This window comes from Calypte anna, chromosome 1, assembly GCF_003957555.1.
Source record: "Calypte anna isolate BGI_N300 chromosome 1, bCalAnn1_v1.p, whole genome shotgun sequence".
In the NCBI taxonomy this organism is placed as follows: domain Eukaryota; kingdom Metazoa; phylum Chordata; class Aves; order Apodiformes; family Trochilidae; genus Calypte; species Calypte anna.
This window is the reverse complement of record NC_044244.1, coordinates 94051298-94071950: the sequence shown is the minus strand read 5'-3', so window position 1 is coordinate 94071950 and position 20653 is coordinate 94051298. Positions and strand designations below refer to the sequence as shown.

The 20653-nt window shown below is 44.4% G+C and overlaps 1 protein-coding gene across 2 annotated transcripts; it reads left to right on the top strand.

The window, feature by feature from the left end:
- The first annotated feature begins 1052 nt into the window (after positions 1-1052).
- On the top strand, positions 1053-20442 carry GJA5 (gap junction protein alpha 5). Of its 2 annotated transcripts, none has more exons than XM_030469293.1 (2): positions 1053-1316; positions 17644-20442. In XM_030469293.1, exon 2 carries the CDS (start codon positions 17697-17699, stop codon positions 18804-18806), a length of 1110 nt encoding a protein of 369 aa, XP_030325153.1. In that variant the 5' UTR covers positions 1053-1316; positions 17644-17696; the 3' UTR covers positions 18807-20442. The 2 variants fall into 2 exon arrangements, with proteins under 2 accessions (XP_030325153.1, XP_030325155.1); XM_030469295.1 differs by having other exon boundaries at positions 1053-1322.
- Positions 20443-20653: the final 211 nt, after the last annotated feature.

The window sequence follows — 20653 nt, the reverse complement described above, 5'->3', positions numbered from 1 at the left end:
AGGAGAGGTGAGTTCTTCCTATATGCTCCCTGGAAGCAGGTTTAACACTCAGCTAGGCCTCTGAAAAAGGGATAAGGCTTTGCATTAAGCAAAACTTGTAAATGCTTCTCAGTTACTTGTTTTATTCTCTTCTCGTTTCCTTGCAAACAATGAAACCACTCAGAAAAGCTCAGGCAGCACAGACACTTTCTGCTGGTGAGTCTAATAGTTTGGCTGTCCATTCTTCTCACCAGCCACATGCCAATGAGTTTCCAATGACTTAATGGCACTGCTACTTTGGGGTAGCTGAATGGGGAAGCAGACTGCAGCTGCTTCTGAGGGATATAAATATTTTAACAGTCAGGGGCCAGCAGTCCAGAAGGATCAGGGACACCTGGGCTCTATTCCTGGCTCTTCTGCAGACCTGTTTTATTGTTTTGCTTCTTTCAGTAGATCTAAACTAAGACCTTTCCCTGCCAAATTTATAATTGTACGTGTGAGGCTTCCATTTGAAAATTTGTTCCACAATAAGGAATTTGGGGTGATGGGGCTGGCCTATGAATGCAAGCCTGGGTATTGATTTGATAACAAAATCCCATGAAAGCCATTGCACTGGTGGACACCATGAATGGCTCACAGAACAACCCTGCTTGCACCATTTAGCCACTAGCCATCTGCTCCCATCAGATATTATTTTATGGCTTTCCTTTGTTTTCACTGAGGCCTAAACAGGAATGAAATTGTGAGTCTTGTCAGTAGCCCTTTTAAATAAATAGCTCTGCCATTGCTCTAATAAGTTTGACAAGTTGGTCCCAGGCCTTGGGCAGGAAGCTAATAAACTTCAAGTTGCTTTTCTATTGTTTTCCTAAAACAATTTGACTTCCTTTCTGATAGTCTCAAATTCCTTCAATAAAAATAGAGTAGCTGGGAGCCAGAGGAAGACCTGAACTTGTGCCAAGTTGTGCTTACAATGCCGCCTGCGTAAGATCACATTTTTATCCTGATCCATGAAGACTCTTTAAAAGAATAGCAGGCAGACAGCTGCCAGTGCATGTCAGGAAGAGCTTGGGAGCTAGTCTCCCCCAGCATTGGTCCTCCAGGCTTGAAGGAATCTCCAGCCAGTGAGCCAGTGTCAGACCATCACAGGAGGCTGAGTTCCTGGGAGCTGACTGGGGTTTGCTTACCCTGTCCAGAGTGTCCTTCCCTTAGACAAAGATATCTTCTGGGAGCCGAACACTGACACAGAGGTGGGGTCCAGCAAGACCAAGGGACCGTGATAAAGGGTGATCAGCTTCACCTGTTCCTCCTTCTACCTGGGCAGGCTCAGCAAAAAAGAGGTAAAGGTCTGTTCTTTCTTTTCTTCTCACTTTGGGAAATATATGTATGTATAATTGTATGCACACATATATTCTTGTAAAGAGGCGATTCATCTCAGGATAAGATGAATGTCTGGTGGCTAGGAAGATTAGGACTCCTTGCTTGAAAATTACTTGCTGGTCCTTTACAATCTCCATGGTTTGGTTCCTCCACCTGTAGAGCAAAGAGAGTGTTTATAGAAGCTGTAATTACATTATCATTTGTCAAGCACTTCTCAACTACTCAGAGATGCTGCAGAGTTGAGAAGTGGAAGCCGTAGCTGTGAGAATGCCATGCTTTATTTCCCATAACATAAAGGTGGCAACTAAGCATTTATTTTGATGTAGATGGTCATTTCTCTGCAGTCAGTTCTCTTCCAGTTTTTCTTGCTGAAAACATTATCGGCAAATGAGACTGACAAACAGTGACATTTCAGGCCTTGCTTTTTCTTGTTCCCTATTTTGTCACTCTGTGTTGGTTTGGTACTCTGGGCTGGGAAGTGAAAAATGTCTGTCTATAATGGAATAACTTAGGATATTTTAATTAATAAGGAACTGTGATTACAATACTATTCCCCCTTCTTTAGGGGCCCACTATCAATGCTACTCTTGTTCCCTTGGGCCCAGCTCATTCTCAGGAATGTGTCTCTTGCTTGAGGATGTCTTCAAGCTGTATCCAGAGGTCTAATACACAGCAGAACCTCCTTCTCCCTCCTTCTCTTTTAATCATATCCACACGTGGGGATTTTATATTAAATGCTTCACCAGGAAGCATCCACTGCTGCTTCAGAGAAGGTACTAGACATGCCTGTCCAGCATGAGACAATATGAAAAATCAGTGTAAGTGCAGTGCTGTGGCGAGGCATCAGAAATTAAATATTTGCAAGAAGTATCTATCTCAACTGCTCTTAGATGGTGGGTTTTTTCTGACATTTCCCAATGCAGTAAATCTGATATTCACCCCAAGCACAAAGCCCTTGGTAATCGCAGGAAAGCACAAGACATTTTCCCTTCAGACACTCTCTTGAAGTTCTCAAATCTCAGGAGAGCATTTACGGGCATTTGAAACAGCCTTCCAGCAAAGCCAGATGCTCCAAGAACTTCTGTTTTATGTGAAGTTTTTCATATGTGAGCTCATCTATACTACTGCATATTTGCACACCTTCTGTATGCATTGTGTTGGCATGCTCTTTTTGTTTGTTTAAATCCCTGATATAGAATGAATCCTTCATTAAATATCCAGGGGATCTACGCTGAAGCCCTCATCACACAAACTCTATTCAGGATTTACCTGGCTTTTGTGTAAAAGGGAGCAGCTCTGATAAGGCAATAAGGCAAGTATAGGAAATAGAATGAAAAAAGGGACCTCTTGGCTTATCAGGTTCAATCCCTTTGAATAACAGGCAAGTACAAAATAAATGGCCTTTTCTAAACTTACTAAGCTCTCTCCTAAATCTCATTAGGTTTCCACCCTCACTTATGCTTCTAGAATGCTGCTCCAGCACCTCCTTCCTTGCTCTGTTGCTTAGAAACCTTCTGATTTCCAACTGAAATTCATTCATGGCCAATTTATATCTATTTATTCTTGTGCCACATTGTCCTTTAGCTTACGTAGCTCTCCTCTCTCCCTAGTGCTTACTTGCCCAACCCCCAATTCCTAAAAGTATTTATAGGCAGTAAATCTCTCCTCTCTTAACCTTTGTTCTGCCAGAGTAGGTAACTAAGCTCCCTTACAGTATTCACCCCGCAGGCACATCACACCGTGTTTTAATTACTTTGGGTAGCTGCACTAGCTTGAAGTTCAGTGCAAAATAATTAATGCCAAAAAGCTCAAACTGGCACCATATCTATTTTCAAATCAGCTCAACTATCTCTCTGCAGTCACTTTTGTGACTGATAAGTAAACAGTACTCTTGGCCAAGAGACACCCTCCATCCCTCTGATCACCCTGTTGCCTTTTTTTGCACCTGTTCCAGGCTGAATATCTTTCTTTCTTGAGTGGGAGAGCAGCAATGCACACACTGTTCTGGTGGGGTCTCACATCCTCTTGGATGACATTAATCTGACCCACTGCAACTGGAAATATTGCTACATCCTGAAAGTTCACTTGATTTTTTTCACCCTCACATAGCATCACTGGTTTCTCCTCCTGTGGTGACATTCACCCAGGACTTTCCCCATCTCAGTCCTGCCAACTAGGAACTCTCAATTGAATCTCCCAAGTGAGATTCCTGTAACCCCCTGAGCGACAAGTTCCTAATGTTGTCTTTGCACTCTTCCTTTTAACCTCACTTTGACCATTCCAGTCACAAAAAGCCTTCAGTTCTCCTAGTGCTGGAATCCACCTCTGTCCTAATGACACTTCCCATCTTTGTTTCATCAGTACATTTCATTAGCATTTCTACTTCCAGTGCCAAGGTAATTAACACAAATATTAAAAAAAGATCAGTCCTAAGTGAAATCTTTGAGCAGCCTCACAGATAATTTCCTTACAATCTACTGGGAAACCAGCATCAATCCTGTCAGTCTCTTACCTGCTTAAGGATTTCTCTAATAATCCCCGTCTTCTTCAGATGAATTTTTTCTCCACACATTTGCTTCTTCTGGGACACCATATCATTTGCCTTACTGAAGTCTAGGTAGATAAGGTCTCCTATGTTTCTTTTACCTAAAGGGTCAGGCATTTTATCCCAAGAAGGATATTTATCTTTGCTCAAAAGATGGTACACGTTGTCCTGTTTTCCCCTCACCTCCTAGCTTTATTTCTCCTTTCCTTCAAAATCCATTTCACAGCTCCATAAACTGCTGAGATCTGCAAGCTGCACATGGCAAACCATCAGCTGTTCTCCTCATTCCCACTGTCTGAGGGAGCATTCTCTTCCACTTGCTCTCCTCACTCAAGTCATGCAAGTTTTGCATAGCTGTCTCCTGGGGAGGGGAGAAAAAATCCTTCTTCCCAGCTTATTCCCAAAACAGCTATTTCTCTAGTTGTAGAACTCGAGAAGCTGCCATGACACCTCTGTTTTCCCTTGAGGAGGGTGCAGTAGAGAAGAGAAGGGGGCTTGAAGAAGATTATGGGGCTTGCTGAGGTATTTGTAAAACACCTCTGCTCACGTCTCTGTCTTTTGCCTCCTGTCTGCCTTCACCCATTTCTCTTCTGTGCATCAAAATTCAAACAGTTACGACCACCACCAAACCCAGAAGATCTCATAACAGTTACCTCCCATGCATGATGCCTGTATTGGACAGAAACCTCCTCCTCTTCCTCACTCATTCAACAGCACTGGACTGTATCTGCAGAGCTCAAAGAGTAACTCTGTAGGAGAAACTTCTAACTCTGTAGGAGAATGAACTTGCTATTCAGGAGCAGTGCTGGGATAGGAAACACAAAGGAGTGAGCAGGGAGAATTAGACCTCATCACTCTGAGTGTACAGCAAAGTGTCAGCCACACAAAAAGAGGATTATATTTCAGACTGCTCACTCACAGGATCTGCCTCCCTGTAGCACGTGAGAAACACTTGACAAGACTTAGCTAGCCTATCCCAAAGTCATCTGTGAGCTAGATCCATGTTATTAACACCTTCTTTTTGAAACTTCTATGATGATGTCCTTGACAATTTCATTGGCATAAAATCAACAGGACTTTACATAATAATGCTTCATGGAAATTCCTCCAGAAAGATAAAAGAACACAGTGATATTTTTCTTCCCATGAAATTCCATCACAGGTATAAAACCACCAGGCAGGAGAGGGAGAAACAACTCCAGAAACAACTTCCCCTTTTCTTTGAAGTCACAGAAGGCCTCTCAACAATATTAAAAACAAAGCTGCAAACGACTATGGGTTTCTCCATACCAGGAGTTAACAGAGCTGCTATCAGAATTCACTGTGCACTGTATGTCCTGCACTAACCATCAGTGAGGTTTCAGTCCCCTTGAAAAGGAGTTGCACTCTTAACTTCAGAGTTTCTACATAGGACATGCCTCCAAAAGTAGCCTCTGCACAGCACTGTCCCTGCGTAGGCTGGATTTCAGTCCTGGGACTAAAGAGGATATTAAATTAGTGGGAGAATAATAATTAGCTCAGAAGAGTTGCCAGCCCTGTGTTTTAATCTCTGGACTGCTTTTGCTTCATGAGCTAACACTAGCCAGTGGGCAATTATGTTCTGGACTGGAGATATCTAGCCCAGGAAGGATTGCTGGAGGGACACCCGCCAAAGCTTGTGCACAGCAAGCTAGTTCTCAGGGCAGTAGAGTCCTCTGTGCAAATCTCACTCTCCTGACACTGGTTCTTTGAGACCAGTCTTCATCAAAGCCAGAAGGCATTTCTGATTCATCCTGCTCTCTGAGGCCTGATGTGCAGGAATCAGAGGCTTGACTTGACACTTCCATGTAATACAAGTCCTTCAGACATTTGATGTGTCAAAAGCATTTTTTAAAAGGGACAAAATGCTCATGCATCAGACTGGTGTGTGTGCAGGGAGGTGGTGGGGTGGGGTGTCAAAAAGCACCTCTCCTGACAGGCAGGTTATTTGCTATTTATCACTAAGAGGGCCTGTAAAACCTTCCTGGGAAGCATAAGGTGCCCTTTGGGACAAGGTTTCAGCTGTTCTGGGCCACTGGTCCAAGTCAGTAGATTAAGTCCTGTGTTTGAAGAGGTGGAAGACCACACTTCACGCGAACTCTGCTTTGCCAGATTAAGCTTGAATGAGTCAGAAAAATGTCCTTCATTGATGTCTTGCATGAAAAAAGCTTCCCAGGGTTTGGCTGGTGTAACTGTGGGACATTGCTGCCTCTCTTTGTTTAAGGAAGGTTTAGACCCTGGCATGCTATCTGGGGGAGGAGGTGCATAGAACGGTGGTAGCAGCAATTGGAAGGGACAGTGAGAAGCCGGCAGTGAGTGCATCCTGTCGGCATGGGGAGGGTGGCATGGGGAGAGGCTGAGCATGGAGAGAGAGGAGTGAGATCCATGGTCTTTAAAGGAAAAACTCAGGAAACTAAGTTTGAAAATAGAAAGATTAAGCTGGAGGGGGTGGGAGAGAAAAGAAAAGGCAAAGAAAGAGAGGGAGAAAGGCAGAGAGGCAGTGGGGAAGACAGAAAGTGACACAGAAAGGGGGTGGAGAAAAGGAGAGGAAGAGAGAGAGAACCATATTAAAGGAATAAAACCAAGCGACTGAGAAGAACAGGGAGTTCAACTCAACTGCAGAAAGAAAAAGTGCTAAAACAAGGAAAGGAGACAGAGGACAAGATACTGGAAATCAGGTGAGTAGCCATGAGGGAAAAATACAAGAACAGCATAAGCATTGATAGCATATCAAGCTGTTAACTCAAGGGGAAAACAGCATGAGGGGGAGAAGGACTTGATGAAAGGAAAAGAAGGATGGCCAAAAATAACTTCATTTACTTTTTCTTTCAATTTTTCTCCAAAACATTCCCACTAGTAGCAAGACAGGATTGGGACATTTCAAAAATTAAACTCCTTTTGCCACAAGCAGCTACAAAAATGTCAAGGATGCGTCCCTGCAAGAACATAGATATCAATAGATTTCAATGTAGAAGAAAGTGGGATGAGAGCCCTAAGTAGCCTCAGACAGGGTAATGTGCTAATTGCAGTTTCTGTCAGACCCCATTCCAGCATGCTGTCAGACTGCTCAGGGAAGGGTGGTGAAGGGAACTCTTACCTATGAGAGGTTCTCACTTTATTAAGTGTCTGCATGAACCACCTATATTCCGAAATGCGCAGGATGGTTTTGAAGTATCGCAGTTTCTTTTCCTTGAGTGTCTGGCGTCCTGGCTGGTCCATGACACGGAGCTTGGGATCATAATTCAAATGTAGAGAAGTGCCTTGCTCATATCTCCCAGTCACCCGTACTGCGAGCCACGCGGGGAATGCCTTTCTTCTTCATCCGACACTGCCCAAGGCAGCCTCAGCAAAGAGGCACACGGACCTAAAGGGATGAACACCCTCTCTCAGCTGCTGCTTCTTTTTATTTGCCTTCCTAACTTTCCTCCCATTTTTGCCCTTGGAATACTTATTCAGTTACATATCCAAAACTTAATACTTCTAGCATTGCCAAAGCATGGTTCAAAGAATAGCCCAGACTGAAAACACAGTACCCCCTATACATCCACCTGGAAAGAAGCAATCACAGTGAGTGTAAAGGTTGCCTGGTAATTGTCATCTATGATCTGTGGTGACTCTTGATTTCCCAAAGGGTCATTTTACTGGCTGTTTGTCATGTCTAATGGGCTTTGTTGCTCTCTGGTTTTAACAGCTCAGGTAAACTGAGGCAGCGCCTCTGTTCCTGACGCACTGTAAAAACCACCAGAGGATCATGTCAGTGACATATCTGGACAAACCACAGCTAAAAAAGTTATGGGGTGGATGAGCCTTACTCACTGAACTCTATCTCCACGATATTAAACCTGTCAAAATACCGTGGTGAAGCAGCATGTGTGAGAGGTTTTCCTTACTGCTGCCTATGCAATCATCTCTAAGGCTAAAAAGCTTAATGCATGCAATGTGTATGTGCACACACATAAGCAGCTAGGAGCAGCTTAAACTGTTATTCAGAAGCCTCACAGTATTTGCACCAGATTCTGCAAAATTCTGCATTTGCTGGACTTTTTTCTAAATCTACTCTGAGAAGAGCACGGATTTCTAACTTTTTTCCCCCTTTCCTTGGAAGCAGAACAGTAGTTCAGGAGAATTCCTGAGGCTTCAGGGTTTAAAATACTCATCAGGCTCCGGTCGCTTGGGAACTATGTTAAGTATTCCTGGTACTAAAACTATTTGGGGTTGTTGGTTTTTTTCCCACTCAACAGCACATATATATTATCACAATATTTTAGTATTGTGGGTTTTCACATGAAAAAATTAAACCTTGCCAGAAAATTCAGGACTACATGCCCTAGCCTTTGTCTTTTTGACCTTCAGACAGATTTCACACATTCTGCACATTTGCCCTTGTTTTCTGACTTATCTCTCAGCATTGAAAATAGATGAGAAGGAATGAGTAATTCAGCTCTATACCATGTCATTAGGCAGCACATTTCAGAGACTGCTCCACACCTCGGGTGCTGTATGAGGCACGAGGACAGAGGCTTAAAATTAGAAATATTTCCCGGGAGGCACCAGAGAAACTTCAGTCTCTGGGCTAAGAATTCAAAAAGGGGAGGGGTGAGGAATCAATGATATGGCTATTGAGAGGCAACAGAGATGTCTATGAGCAATATTCTAGCATTACAGCTCTTTCCTGAAACAAATAAATATTCAAGCCACAAAGTAAGTAATGAGCATGGGGGAGCATGCTTCTACATCTGTCTAGTGTATCTTTAAGGAGGGGTCAGTGGTTTTAAATATAAGAATTAAGCAGCTTACACATACATTTCCATCTTTCTTCATTATCTTTGTCATTATGGGCATGCCTTAAGAATGGCTGAGAATTTCCATATGAAACTCCTCTCTCTTAGAAGCAGAAAAGCTGACAGATGCCTTGATTAGGGCACCGGGTCACCCAAGAAGTGAAGCAGTCCAGTGAGGGTGACTCCTGCAGAGCTCCAGGGTCTTCACCTGCATTCAGACATCTGGTGAAGAAGGGAGGGAACAGTGGGATGGGAGAAAAATAGTCTCAATTTTAAAATCACATAAAGCTATCTAAGAGGACTGGAGTTAGTTCTTGTTTGTCACATTTCTTCACAAATGCTCCCTCAGTGGTGTCTCTTGTCTTCTGGATATCTGGCTTCCAGTTGTGGCCCAGCTGGTGAAAGTGATAAACCCTCCCTCTCCAGCATTAACCTGACAGAGCTCTGCTTTGAACAAATTTATACAGTGCTAAGTACACTGAAAAAATTTCAGACTAGCAGCATTGCCAAACAGTTTTCAAAATTAATGAAGATTTTTTATCTTAATCTCTCACTGCCTTAGCTCCTCAGCTGTCAGGTTGATCTGATACCATCTCCTCACCTCCAGAAATAATGAAAATAAGTAAATTAATAATTGTGAAGGAATCAGATACTGTTGTGATGAAAGCCATAGGAAAACCCATGAGGAAACAAATAATTCTCTCTTTAGAATTGGACTTGAATAATGTACAGTAAATGAGGCACAGGCCACCCACTAAACAATGAGGAGAAAACAAAACATTGAATAGCTGCTGTTCAAGAAAGCTCCAGCCAGGCTGGCACAGAACAAGGCAAGCATCCTGTGCAAAGAATAAGGTGACAATGTGAGGATATGGTTAAAGACTCACAGCCTATGAGGCCCAGGCACAAAGAGATTGAATTAAGATTACTCAAACCAGTAACTCTAGTATTTCTTAACTCTCTATTTCTGGGTTTTGCAAATTTAATATTTGTTGTTTTTAAAGGGAGGGGTGTGTGTGTAAGGAGTGGGGTATTACTTCTACATATATGTACACATACCGAATATATAAAATAATCCACTCACAAACTATAGCCAGACTTCACCCTGAATGTGAAATTAAATGCTTGAGGCAAGAATACAGCAATGAGGCTGAATTGTAAAGAGATTTCTACAGATTTTTTGAAAGAAAGAAAGAAAGAAGAAATTATATTTGACAAGGTAGTACTAAGCGGGAAGTAGATAGTCACTTTCCCTTTCTAAAGTTGAAAGCATTAGCAGTCTGTGGTGTAGAAAGTAATATGGTCAAAACTGCCAAAAAAGCTGAGGCAAGGCTCTCCAGGGGGAGCTTGACTGCAGGAGAGCAATGGGGAAGTGATAGGCAGGGAGACACTGGGGGGAGAGGAGGCAAGAAAAGATGAGAAAAGTCTGAATGAGAACACTCTCCATTTCCCACTACCTCCCCAGTCTGTTTTATTTCAACACTATAACAAGTTGCATCTCACACAGTCTATGAACCAGCCTAAAATCACATGAGCAGGTTTTTTGCTGCTATATTGGGTGATGCCTGCCATCAACACTACATCTCCTTACAGCAGCCTTCCTCACTGACTAAGCAGTGCTTAAGATGAGCTTCTCTCAGCAAAGCCCAGGAACAGATTTACTACAGCAGCACCCAAATTTCTCAGCAGGTTTCTGCTTTTCCTTTTGCCCTGTTTGGCTGTTCCCTCTCCTGTAAATAGCGATTTTAGCATCATCTCAAATTCATATAGGTTAGCTTTTCTGTGCAAAGATAACGAAACTGGAAATATCACCAAGCTCTGTTATCCTGAATGGGGTACTCTTCATCCTTTTAGTTAAGGAGTAAGGTGAATAATCTCTGTTAGCCTCTTTGCAGTATTTGCAGAGAGAGGACCAATGTGTTTTTTTCTAGCAAAAAGCACATGTGAGCCGTCATTCAGCTTATTCCAAGTCCAGTTCTGACACATTAGTTGGGCTCTTTAAGAACCCAGGTTTATCTAAGTCAAAGAGAGAGAATCCCAAGAGAATTAGAAGGTTCTCCCCGCATGCTAAGTGTAAATCTGAATACCTCTGTCATGTAACTACTTGATGTGGGCTTTCCAAGCACAGTGGGACAAACTAATTCCTCAGCTTGACTCATCTGAGTACAAGGTCTTTATTTTTCTTGATCTCCTCTATCTACACAAGGCAGAGCTTTGCCTGAATGTTTGTATATATGAAAGTACAATTTGACCCTGGCAAAAAATAGCATTAGATGTACAGGATAGACAAATAATTAATATTTAGCTAACTAGGAGCCTGCAGCTTCCACTATCACTTCAGATGAAAATATTCTACAGAACACTGTCATCTGTGTGTGTAACACAGCCCTGATGTACACACTTGGAAGTGTTGAGTGATTTCCCTCTGTCTGTGTCTCTTGTGTGCTTCAGGGTTGTGTGTGTGCTCAGGAGGTGACAGGTCATTCAGCTCCCTTATCTTCAGTCACATTTTTTCATGAACTCTGAGATCTTCCACATTTGGAGATGAGGGGGAAAGCACATCTCATCAAGGAATAACAAGCTGTCTGCAACTGTAAAGCAGGGCCAGTGCTCTGCATGGCCCTTCTAGAAATTGCAGTGAACTTAGGAGGAACAGAGTGATGACAGACACTGGATGTCTGTCTGCTAGGACAGAAGATGTTAACACAGAGCTCTGTTTCTCCCATGAGATTTGAGTGCTGGAGTCAAAGTCACTCTCCCTGATACAGGTTCAGCACAAGACTTTGAACAAAAAAAAAAAAACACCAACAAATAACCACCCACGCAATCATGTCAGATTTTTCCTTTTTTTTTTTTTTTTTTTTTTTTAAGAAGTACAAACCTATTTAGTCTAGATCTGTGCACAGACTGAGTTACAAATTTGGCTACAGAACTGGCCCATTTCAGGCAGAAACTTAGGATAAGCATATGCTGTGTATATGAAGCCATAGGAATGGCACTTCAACAAAAATGCCTAACAGGTCATTGCTTGTCTACTGCATTCACAAATGAAGGATCCAATGTCAGTAAACAGTGAACAAAAAGATACCTGCCGGGGTTGGGCTTTAGCATCCATCTATGTCACAAAGCTATGAAAAGCCTCTAGAATTCAAAGCATTGCACCCACGGTGAGTAGTGCATTTCCAGCTTTATTTGTCTTTTAATGTTGTAAGCCATGTGTTTCCAGAATGCTTCCTGACTAGGTCCTGGCAACAAAGACCAACTTTGACTTTCAGTGTATATGTACACTGAAAAAGGTGGTTCTTCCTTTTGGGCACTGACCATGGCTGCAGGCTCTGACAGCAATAACAAGATGCTCATCTCTTAGGAAAAGAGAACCTCTGGTTTTTCCTGGTCTACCTGCTAAGGAAAGGTAACACATGAGAGGGATTTTTTTCAGGTCAACAAGACATTATTGTCCTGAGGCACAGGAGGGAAGGGCTACAGTCTTTAGAAGCAGATGTTCTTGTGCTGTAGAAGCAATGTTGTGTCACTATCACCAAGTCTAAGAGGCAGCGCTATATAACAAAAAGGGCACAAGTTTGCAAGTCTGTCCCCAGACTGCCACTAACACAGTGATCAAAACCAAGAAATTTGCCCTTTCTGTACCCCAGTGATCCCCATCTGCAAGATAAAGATGACAGCATCTGTACTGTGTGGGACTGCTAACAGGGGGCTGGAAATCCTTAAGTCAAACATAAAGCTATATAGCAAAGCAGCACTAACTAACCTGCAGTGTAGAGCTGAAAGTGTCCTTCCTGAGTGTCTATAGATGTGAGCATCAAGATCTCTGCCCTTATAGCTCCACATTATCCCTCTCTTGTGCCATACAGAATCACAGAACCATGGAGGCTGTAAATGATGTCTGAGATCAAGTCCAGCCTCTGACCTAACACTACCGCATCAGCTAGACCGTGGCACTAAGTGCCACATCCAGTCTCTTCTTGAACACCTCCAGGGATGATGACTGCATCGTTTCCCTGGGCAGTCCATTCCAATGCCTGATCACCCTTTCCATGAGGAAGTGCGTCCTAATATCCCACCTAAACCTCCCCTGGTGCAGCTTCAGGCCATGCCCTCTCATCCTGTCAGTAGTTGCCTGGGAGAAGAGCCCAACACCCACCTGACTACAATCTCCCCTCAGGTAGTTGTAGAGAGTGATAAGGTTTCCCCTGAGTATCCTCTTCTCCAGGCTAAACAACATCAGCTCCCTCAGCCTCTCCTTATAAGACTTTCCCCCTAGTTCCTTCACCAGCCTCCTCGTTCTTCTCTGGACCCACTCCAGTACCCCAATATCTTTCTTGAATTGAGGGACCTAGAACTGGACACAGTACTTAAGGTGAGGCCTCTCTTATACTTGCCTGGACCTGCTATGGGGTGACATTGCTGGAGGAAGGAAGGCCACAAGCAATTCCTAGACACTGACCATGCCACAGCTGGCCTGGATGCCCCATTGCATGGGGATATCACTTCTGATGTGCCCAGTACCCAAAGGAGATGGCCACCTCCCTGTTTGGGAGCTCAAAGGGGATAGACTTGCCACATGGCCTCCACACAGAACTCCTGTGGGTTGTGAGCCTCTTCACAACACCTTGGGCTCCAGTCTTCTAATTCATTGGGACATCTCATTAAGTGTCAGATGCACACATTTTTATTCAGTTAAGCAAATCACACAGGCAGATTGGGCAAAAATTTAATGGCTTTGACTTCATTACTTTCACCCTCCCTGGGAACCTCACTGCCCCCCCCCCCACCCTCCACAAGCTTTCCTTGAAGTGTCTCTGTGCACCTGGGACCTGCCAAGGGGAAGAGGTGAACCCAGCGAGGGAGAGCAGAAACAGTGTCATGATCAGGCTCTTCACTTTATTTTAGAAACATCCTGCAGAGATGGCAACCTCCTGTCACCTTCCTTGTGGGAAAAGTTAGCGTGAAGTGTCAAGCTCAGCTATTTATATCCCTGCTGATAGTCTCGCCTGTCTTCTAAAAAGGGGGGAAATTTCTTCCTATAAACTCCAGAGGAAATAAACTCATAAAAAAAAAAAAAAAAAAGAGAAACAGCCCTCATGCCTCTTTGGTGTGAATTTCCTAGATGTTCCCAAAGCCCTGGGTGGTCCATCCAGAACAAGCATGCCAGCCAGAGCAAGCAGCAGAGGTGCAAAATCCTTGCCTGTCATTCAGAGCACAAAACATCATGAAGAGGATGGGCAAAACTGCTCAGGGAGTGTAGGACACTCCCACAGAAAAACATAGTACAAATCAAAAGTATTAGGGAGAGTAGCCTGTGGCTGTGAACTGGCAGATGCCATCCCCATCGGGATATTTTTATCATGGAATTTGGCAGTCACATGGCAGCCCGGAGCTGGACAGACTCCACGCCTGGTCTGCATTGTGATATTCACTTTTCTCCAGCTTTAATAGAGTTCCAGGTGATGATTAATCTGGGACGGCCATGTCGCTGGGTTTGTGCCAGGCTGTGCTGGTCTTTGTCACATTCGCATTTCCCCGAGGTCCCATGCTGAGGTCCCATGCCAGCACACAGCTCCTCTGTTGATGCAGCAGAAAGCTGACAGCCAAAAGCATGGCTGGGCAGTGGCACAGCCCATGACCCTGCATGAATATACATGACTCCACTGTCAAGACAGCCTACTATCAGGTGCTGAGACCCCACAAAGATAGCCAGAGGTGTTTTTCGCCAAGTCACAGCAGAGTGAGACAAGATTTGTCTGACTGAGTCTAAACTAGGAATATAAAAGGCTGCAGATGCTCACACACTGTGAGGTCAAAGTACACAGGGACAACAGAAGTTTGGGACTGAGGAAATGGAACTATACGGAAAATTCCCAAGAATAGTAAAGACCTGAGGAAGAAAGGCCGAGGCAGTCCTGCATAGCCAGGAAAAGCTGTCAGGAGTTGACAACCATCCTTCTTTGCTTGCTGGCAGCAGATTGCTTGGTACTTTCTTCTGTTCTAGGAGGCCACTGGACTGGCACTACAAGAATAGCTCACTAATAACTAAAAAATATCTAAGCCAAAAACACTGCAGAAGGAGAGAAACCCCTTTTCTGAGAATCCAACACCCATTTTCCTGTGGCCATCTACCCTTTTGCAGCAGCCATCTGGCTCTCTGTGGGGCTGTCAGATGATCAGGAGGCATCCCACTCTTTGGAAAGCCCCTCCTTTAAACAGCCTGTGCTGGGGAGCAGCCAGCAGGAAGGGCAGAGGAAACAGACCTAATATCTAGCATAAACCTGATGGCTTTCAGCCTTGAGTCTTTCTGATTTACCACCTTTTGGAAGATATTGTGCATGTGTGGGACAAGTAATTTACTGTTATTCTTGCATCCATTCATGTTTTTTATTTCTGAACTCCTCTCACACTTATGTTTGCCAACTCATGTTGTGTACACATTGATTTTTACAACTTGCAAGCATCCAGGTGTCCCTTCCTTGGGGAAAACAAACCACAGGAAAAACCTAAACTACCTGCCCATGCTAGAAATTATGGGAAGAGGTGCTCAGCCTGTGCACATGCCCATGGGAGTAAGGAAAACTCATCTTTGGCACAACCAGGGAGAGCTGTGTTCACTTTTACCCCAATAAGTAAGGTGAATCAAGAAAAAGCAGCTGTCAGCTACCAACAGCAGGACCAAGGCACCTGCAAACAACACAAACTCACCTGGAAAAATGAGGACACACACCAATGTTCATGGTGTTTTGGAAGGAATATTCCACACGTACCATTGTGCTATACAGTATTGTCATGGATGGACCTGTACAGTGCACTGTAGGTAGCTGGCTACCTTGTTTACAGTATGGAAAAAAAAAACTTTAAAATCAGCTGTAAGTGTTTCCTGTCACTGATTTATATGCCTTTATGTAATCCCCTGGCTCCCGCAGAATGAAGCCATATGCTCATCTCTTCACAATGTGGTAACTGAACCAAAGACATTTCATAAAATGACAGACTCACAGGTTTGTAAGTTTCTTCCAATGCTTACAAAAAGGATAAGAAAAGCTAGCTGATTTTCTGTTGCTGGTCATCCACTTCTGGGCTGGCAGCAGATACAGGCTCCAGGGTACTCCAAGCAGCCACCAAGATCTACATCAGCTGTATTGCAGCATGACTGCCAAAGCAGGAAGAGCCAAAGCCCAGCCTTTGCCCTTCCTCACACAGCTTCCAACTGGAGGTGGAGCAGCAAGTGGTCACCTCCCACCTCCCTATCTGGGCAATCCTTACTTTTCCTCTGGGCAGCCCTCAGCAGCACAAGGAGTTTAAGGCCTCAACTTTTGATCTTTGTCCCATTCATCCTTGCAGGTGGACAACACACACAAACAAACAATGCCATAAATCAGACAATGAGCTGCTACGATAAATTGTACCACACACATAACCAGAGGAGTGGATATTGTTCCCTCAACAAGTGTCTCTCTCTGTCCTCTAGCTTTTGCTCACAGGAAATCTACACAATATTGCTGCAGTAAATTCTCAGCATTTAACAGTGTTTACACTCCACAGATGTTCTTTGTACAGTAAAAATAATTGGCTCTTAAAGGCTAGAAAAGGGACAATAAAAAAGAAGAGGCAACAATTTTGGTCCCCATGGCTTTGGGATTTACCAAGTATAGTACTTTTAATATTCCATTATGATGCCTATTAAGTTTTTTGTTTATTTATTAAAAGGATATTTTCAAAAATAGTGACTGTGGGAGAGCCTTATCTCCAAGGTAACACTGCAGACTATAGAGCATCTAGCCCTCAGCTCATGCACAAGGGCCAGCTTTGCAATGCCCTGGGAAGGTAAGTGCAGTGAGTATAACTGGATCAAATTATTACTCAAGCACTCCCACAGAGCCCCACAAAAGATGGATTAAACCAATCATTCTTTTTTTTTTTTTTATGCAGGAGGTTAACTAACTTGGCCAGAATTAGTCTGTCAGCATCTGAAACAATACTGAAGCAGTCTCTTCTACATCCCTGTGTTGCAATCTTACTACCAGTCCACCAAACCTTCCCTCTCATCAGACCACCTACCAAACAGCAGTTCCCAGAGGCTGGCAGTCCTTGGGAGGCATTTCAAAGGAGCCTTTTTACTTCGTCTGCATCATTTGAACCGTGAATTTTGTTGCAGAGCCTAAGAAAAGGGGAGGGAGAAAGATCCACCACTTAGATTTTGCAGCAGTTCCTTCTCAGAGAGGTGCAATGGGTGGCAGCAGGTTAGGTTTACAGGACTACTCTATGACTAGCACAGCTCAGAAAAGTCTTTATGCTCCCCAAAACATTTGCAGTTTGTTAATTAAACATTTGCAACTGGTAACACTACAAAGCCAAAGCATAATCTATGAGTAAGGGATAGGTGGGCACCAGGAAGGTTTTTCTCTGCGTTTTCAGCATTTCACATTCCAAGAGCCAGTGCACATATTACACAAAAGTGACATCTAAAAGAGCCAAAACCAAGCAGTAGACTCCAGTCTTATCTCCCAGTGGATCAGCCCATTAAGGGTTCCCCAGAGCACAGTCTGCAGACATGAATGCTGCTTTAACTACACAGTCCACAGAGGATGCAATGTGCAGACTGCAGTGAAAAGATTTTCTGAACCAAGAATAAACCTGGCTCACCCTCAAAGTTTTGGGTCTCTGTTTAACAGGTTGTAATTGAGTTATGCAAAAAAAGTCTTCTTTTTTTTTTTTTTTTTTTTTTGGTAAATAATAAAATAAATAAACTAATAAACCCTAACATGTTTTCAGTAGCTGCGACACAAATTTTTCAGCAAACCAGACCTCATTCATTTCAGGTCAGATGCAAACATTTCCTTTGGCACAAAACAAATAATTTTACTCCATGCATTGCTATTTGGACATTTCCTAAACCTCCCTAAAAACACTCTCTTCTATTTTCTCCCACAGACTCTGCATCCAGTTCTCTCTTCAAGATTTCTCACCCCTTCTGGTGAGCAGAAATGGGGGACTGGAGTTTCCTGGGAGAGTTCCTTGAGGAAGTCCACAAACACTCAACAGTGGTGGGGAAAGTCTGGCTGACAGTACTCTTCATCTTCCGGATGCTGGTCCTGGGTACAGCAGCTGAGTCCTCCTGGGGGGATGAGCAGTCTGACTTCATGTGTGACACCCAGCAGCCTGGCTGCGAGAATGTCTGCTATGACAAGGCTTTCCCCATCTCCCACGTCCGGTTTTGGGTCCTCCAGATCATCTTTGTCTCCACCCCATCTCTGGTGTACATGGGCCACGCGATGCACACCGTGCGTATGGAGGAGAAGCGGAAGATGAAGGAGGCAGAAAGGGAGGCCCAGGAGATGAAAAACAATGGTGACAATTACTATCAGCAGAAGTGCTCCGTGGCAGAGAAGGCTGAGCTGTCTTGCTGGGATGAATCGGGAGGCAAAATCATACTCAGGGGCAGTCTGCTGAACACCTACGTCTACAGCATTTTGATCCGCACTGCCATGGAAGTGGCATTCATCGTGGGGCAGTACGTCTTGTATGGGATCTTCCTGGAGACCTTGTATATTTGCCAGCGGGCACCTTGCCCCCACCCTGTCAACTGCTACGTCTCCCGTCCCACAGAGAAGAACGTGTTCATTGTTTTCATGCTGGCTGTGGCAGTGCTCTCCCTCTTCCTCAGTCTGGCTGAGTTATACCACTTGGGCTGGAAGAAAGCCAAAGAGAGGTGCTCCCGGTCTTACAAACCCAGCCCCAGCACAGCCTCCGGCAGGTTGGAGTCTGCCCCACAAGTAGAAAGGGCCCAGATGTACACTCCTCCACCAGATTTTAACCACTGCTTGTCAAGTCCCAACGGGAAGTTCATCAGTCCCTTCAGCAACAAGATGGCATCTCAGCAGAACACCGCCAACTTCGCCACCGAGAGGGTCCACGGCCAGGAGGATGCTGCTGGTGAAGGGTCCTTCATTAAGTCCAGCTATGCGGAGAGTCCAGAGGCATCCAATGAATGTGCAGCACCCACCTTCCCTGAGCACTACTTCAGTGAGAAACGCCGGCTCAGCAAGGCCAGTCGTGCCAGCAGCAAGGCCAGGTCGGATGATTTATCTGTGTGACCTGTCTCCGGGGGGCATGAGGAGAAGGAGCGGTCTCAGCACTTCACAAAACTTCTGCAAAGCGGACTCCAGGCTCTTGCCACTAACCTCTCTCTTATTTAACACCTTCTTCCTCCTTTTCAGTGAACACTGTCATGTTGCAGACAGCACCTCTCACATCTTCACGCGGGGGCAGCCACCAGGAGACATGCGCTGAAGATGGTCTTCATCATGGGACCCACAGGAACTGAAGGCTTGGTAGAGCACAGGCCAGCAGGTTCCTGACACTGCCCAGCAGGTCTCCACTGCAACACTGTACTCAGCAGACTGACTGGAGCTCAACCCTCCTGCATCTTCATTGGTGTCTGCTCAATATTTGCTACGTCAGCTAGGCAATCATACTGAGCTGAAGCATCACTCTCCTGCAAGGAGCAGGAACACACTGGTAGGCTTTTTGTAAGACTTTCTCATCTGCTTTGTTCTCACTCTTTCTGTTCCTCCCTTTCTCTACCCAAGTCCAGATATTTTTACTCGTTTACCTATACCATAAAACCTACTTGAATTTTTTGACACTGTGTATAGAACTCTTCCCCATAGGCAAGGACATTTGTGGCCCCTCACACACAGCTGCCTCATTTCTAATGTTGGAATCCCTTCCCCATTCCTCAGTCAGCATAGCCCACTGGCCCAAGGGCCCGAGGATATAACTTAGTTGACCAGTTGATGAAGCCTAGGGATTCTTCCCAAGACATTTATGTCATCAATTCTAATACATCCATTAACAGAAATAGAAACTCTCTTGTGAGAATAAATATCCTGAAAGTTAAAAAAAAAGGAGGTATTACCATGTGGAATCGAAGTATTTCTCCACTTTTTATCCTCATATTTCAAACGACATGAATGCTGCTGAAAGGGTGCTGCCAGCTGCCAAAAAAAGATCCTCTGTATATCCACAGAAGAGGTATGGCTTGTCTCTTCTCTCACTAACCAACCATTCAGCATTTTTTTCAAGGAACAAGTCCTCTCCAGGTCCTGCAGAGCAGTCAGCTCTTGGGTGCTCAAGCCTGCCAGACAGTGCAAGCCAAAATATTTGTCCCCACAGCATGTCCCTCTTCTGCCATCAAGTCATCTTCATCTCCACTCCATCGCTAGCACATATGGCATAAGAAACCACCCACAGACCAGCTCTTTCCACTACTGTAGCCTCTCAGAGGAGCCACTGGGAACCAGCACTGCACAGTGAGTCTGATGGGTGAGGTCTACAGGCAGCTTCCATTCCAGATACTTCTCACTGCAGTGTCATCCACGCTCTAATGGGAATTGTAAAACAGAGCTAAGCTGCTCCCTGTTGTTTACCCTGCAGTGCCCTTTCAGGCATGGGCCACAGCTTTCCAACACTGGACTACATGAGTGAATGGCCTGGGACCAGCTTATGAGGGGACTGAGTCATTCCCTCTCTTAGGGGCCACAGAAAGGGATAATGAATCCTTGCTCCTGACACATAGGTAGTATTGGTACAGTTCCCTGTACACAGACATACATACTCACACACAGGCTGGCAACCATTTTTTTGTTTGTAAGGTGTTTTATATATGTGTATTTTTTAAACCTGAAAAGACTTGTGTACTCTCCTTAACATGAGATTGTAGTCAATCATGCCTAGGTTTCTCCTAATAAAGTTCTAACTCCACCTCTCCTTGTTGATGTTTCTCTTCTCACATGGCTGAGAATAAGCTGCTAGCATCAATCAGGCTGCCTTCCAGCCTCTGCTGCTCAGAGATCACAAAAATTCCCATTGCCCAGAGTGGCAAGGATGTGGGGAGGGATCGGCCAGGGGGATAAATATAAACATCAGAAAATGATTGATT

Bases quoted from the DNA above. Each gene is read 5' to 3' on its own strand.
- GJA5 (XM_030469293.1), top strand. From the start codon at position 17,697: ATGGGGGACTGGAGTTTCCTGGGAGAGTTCCTTGAGGAAGTCCACAAA.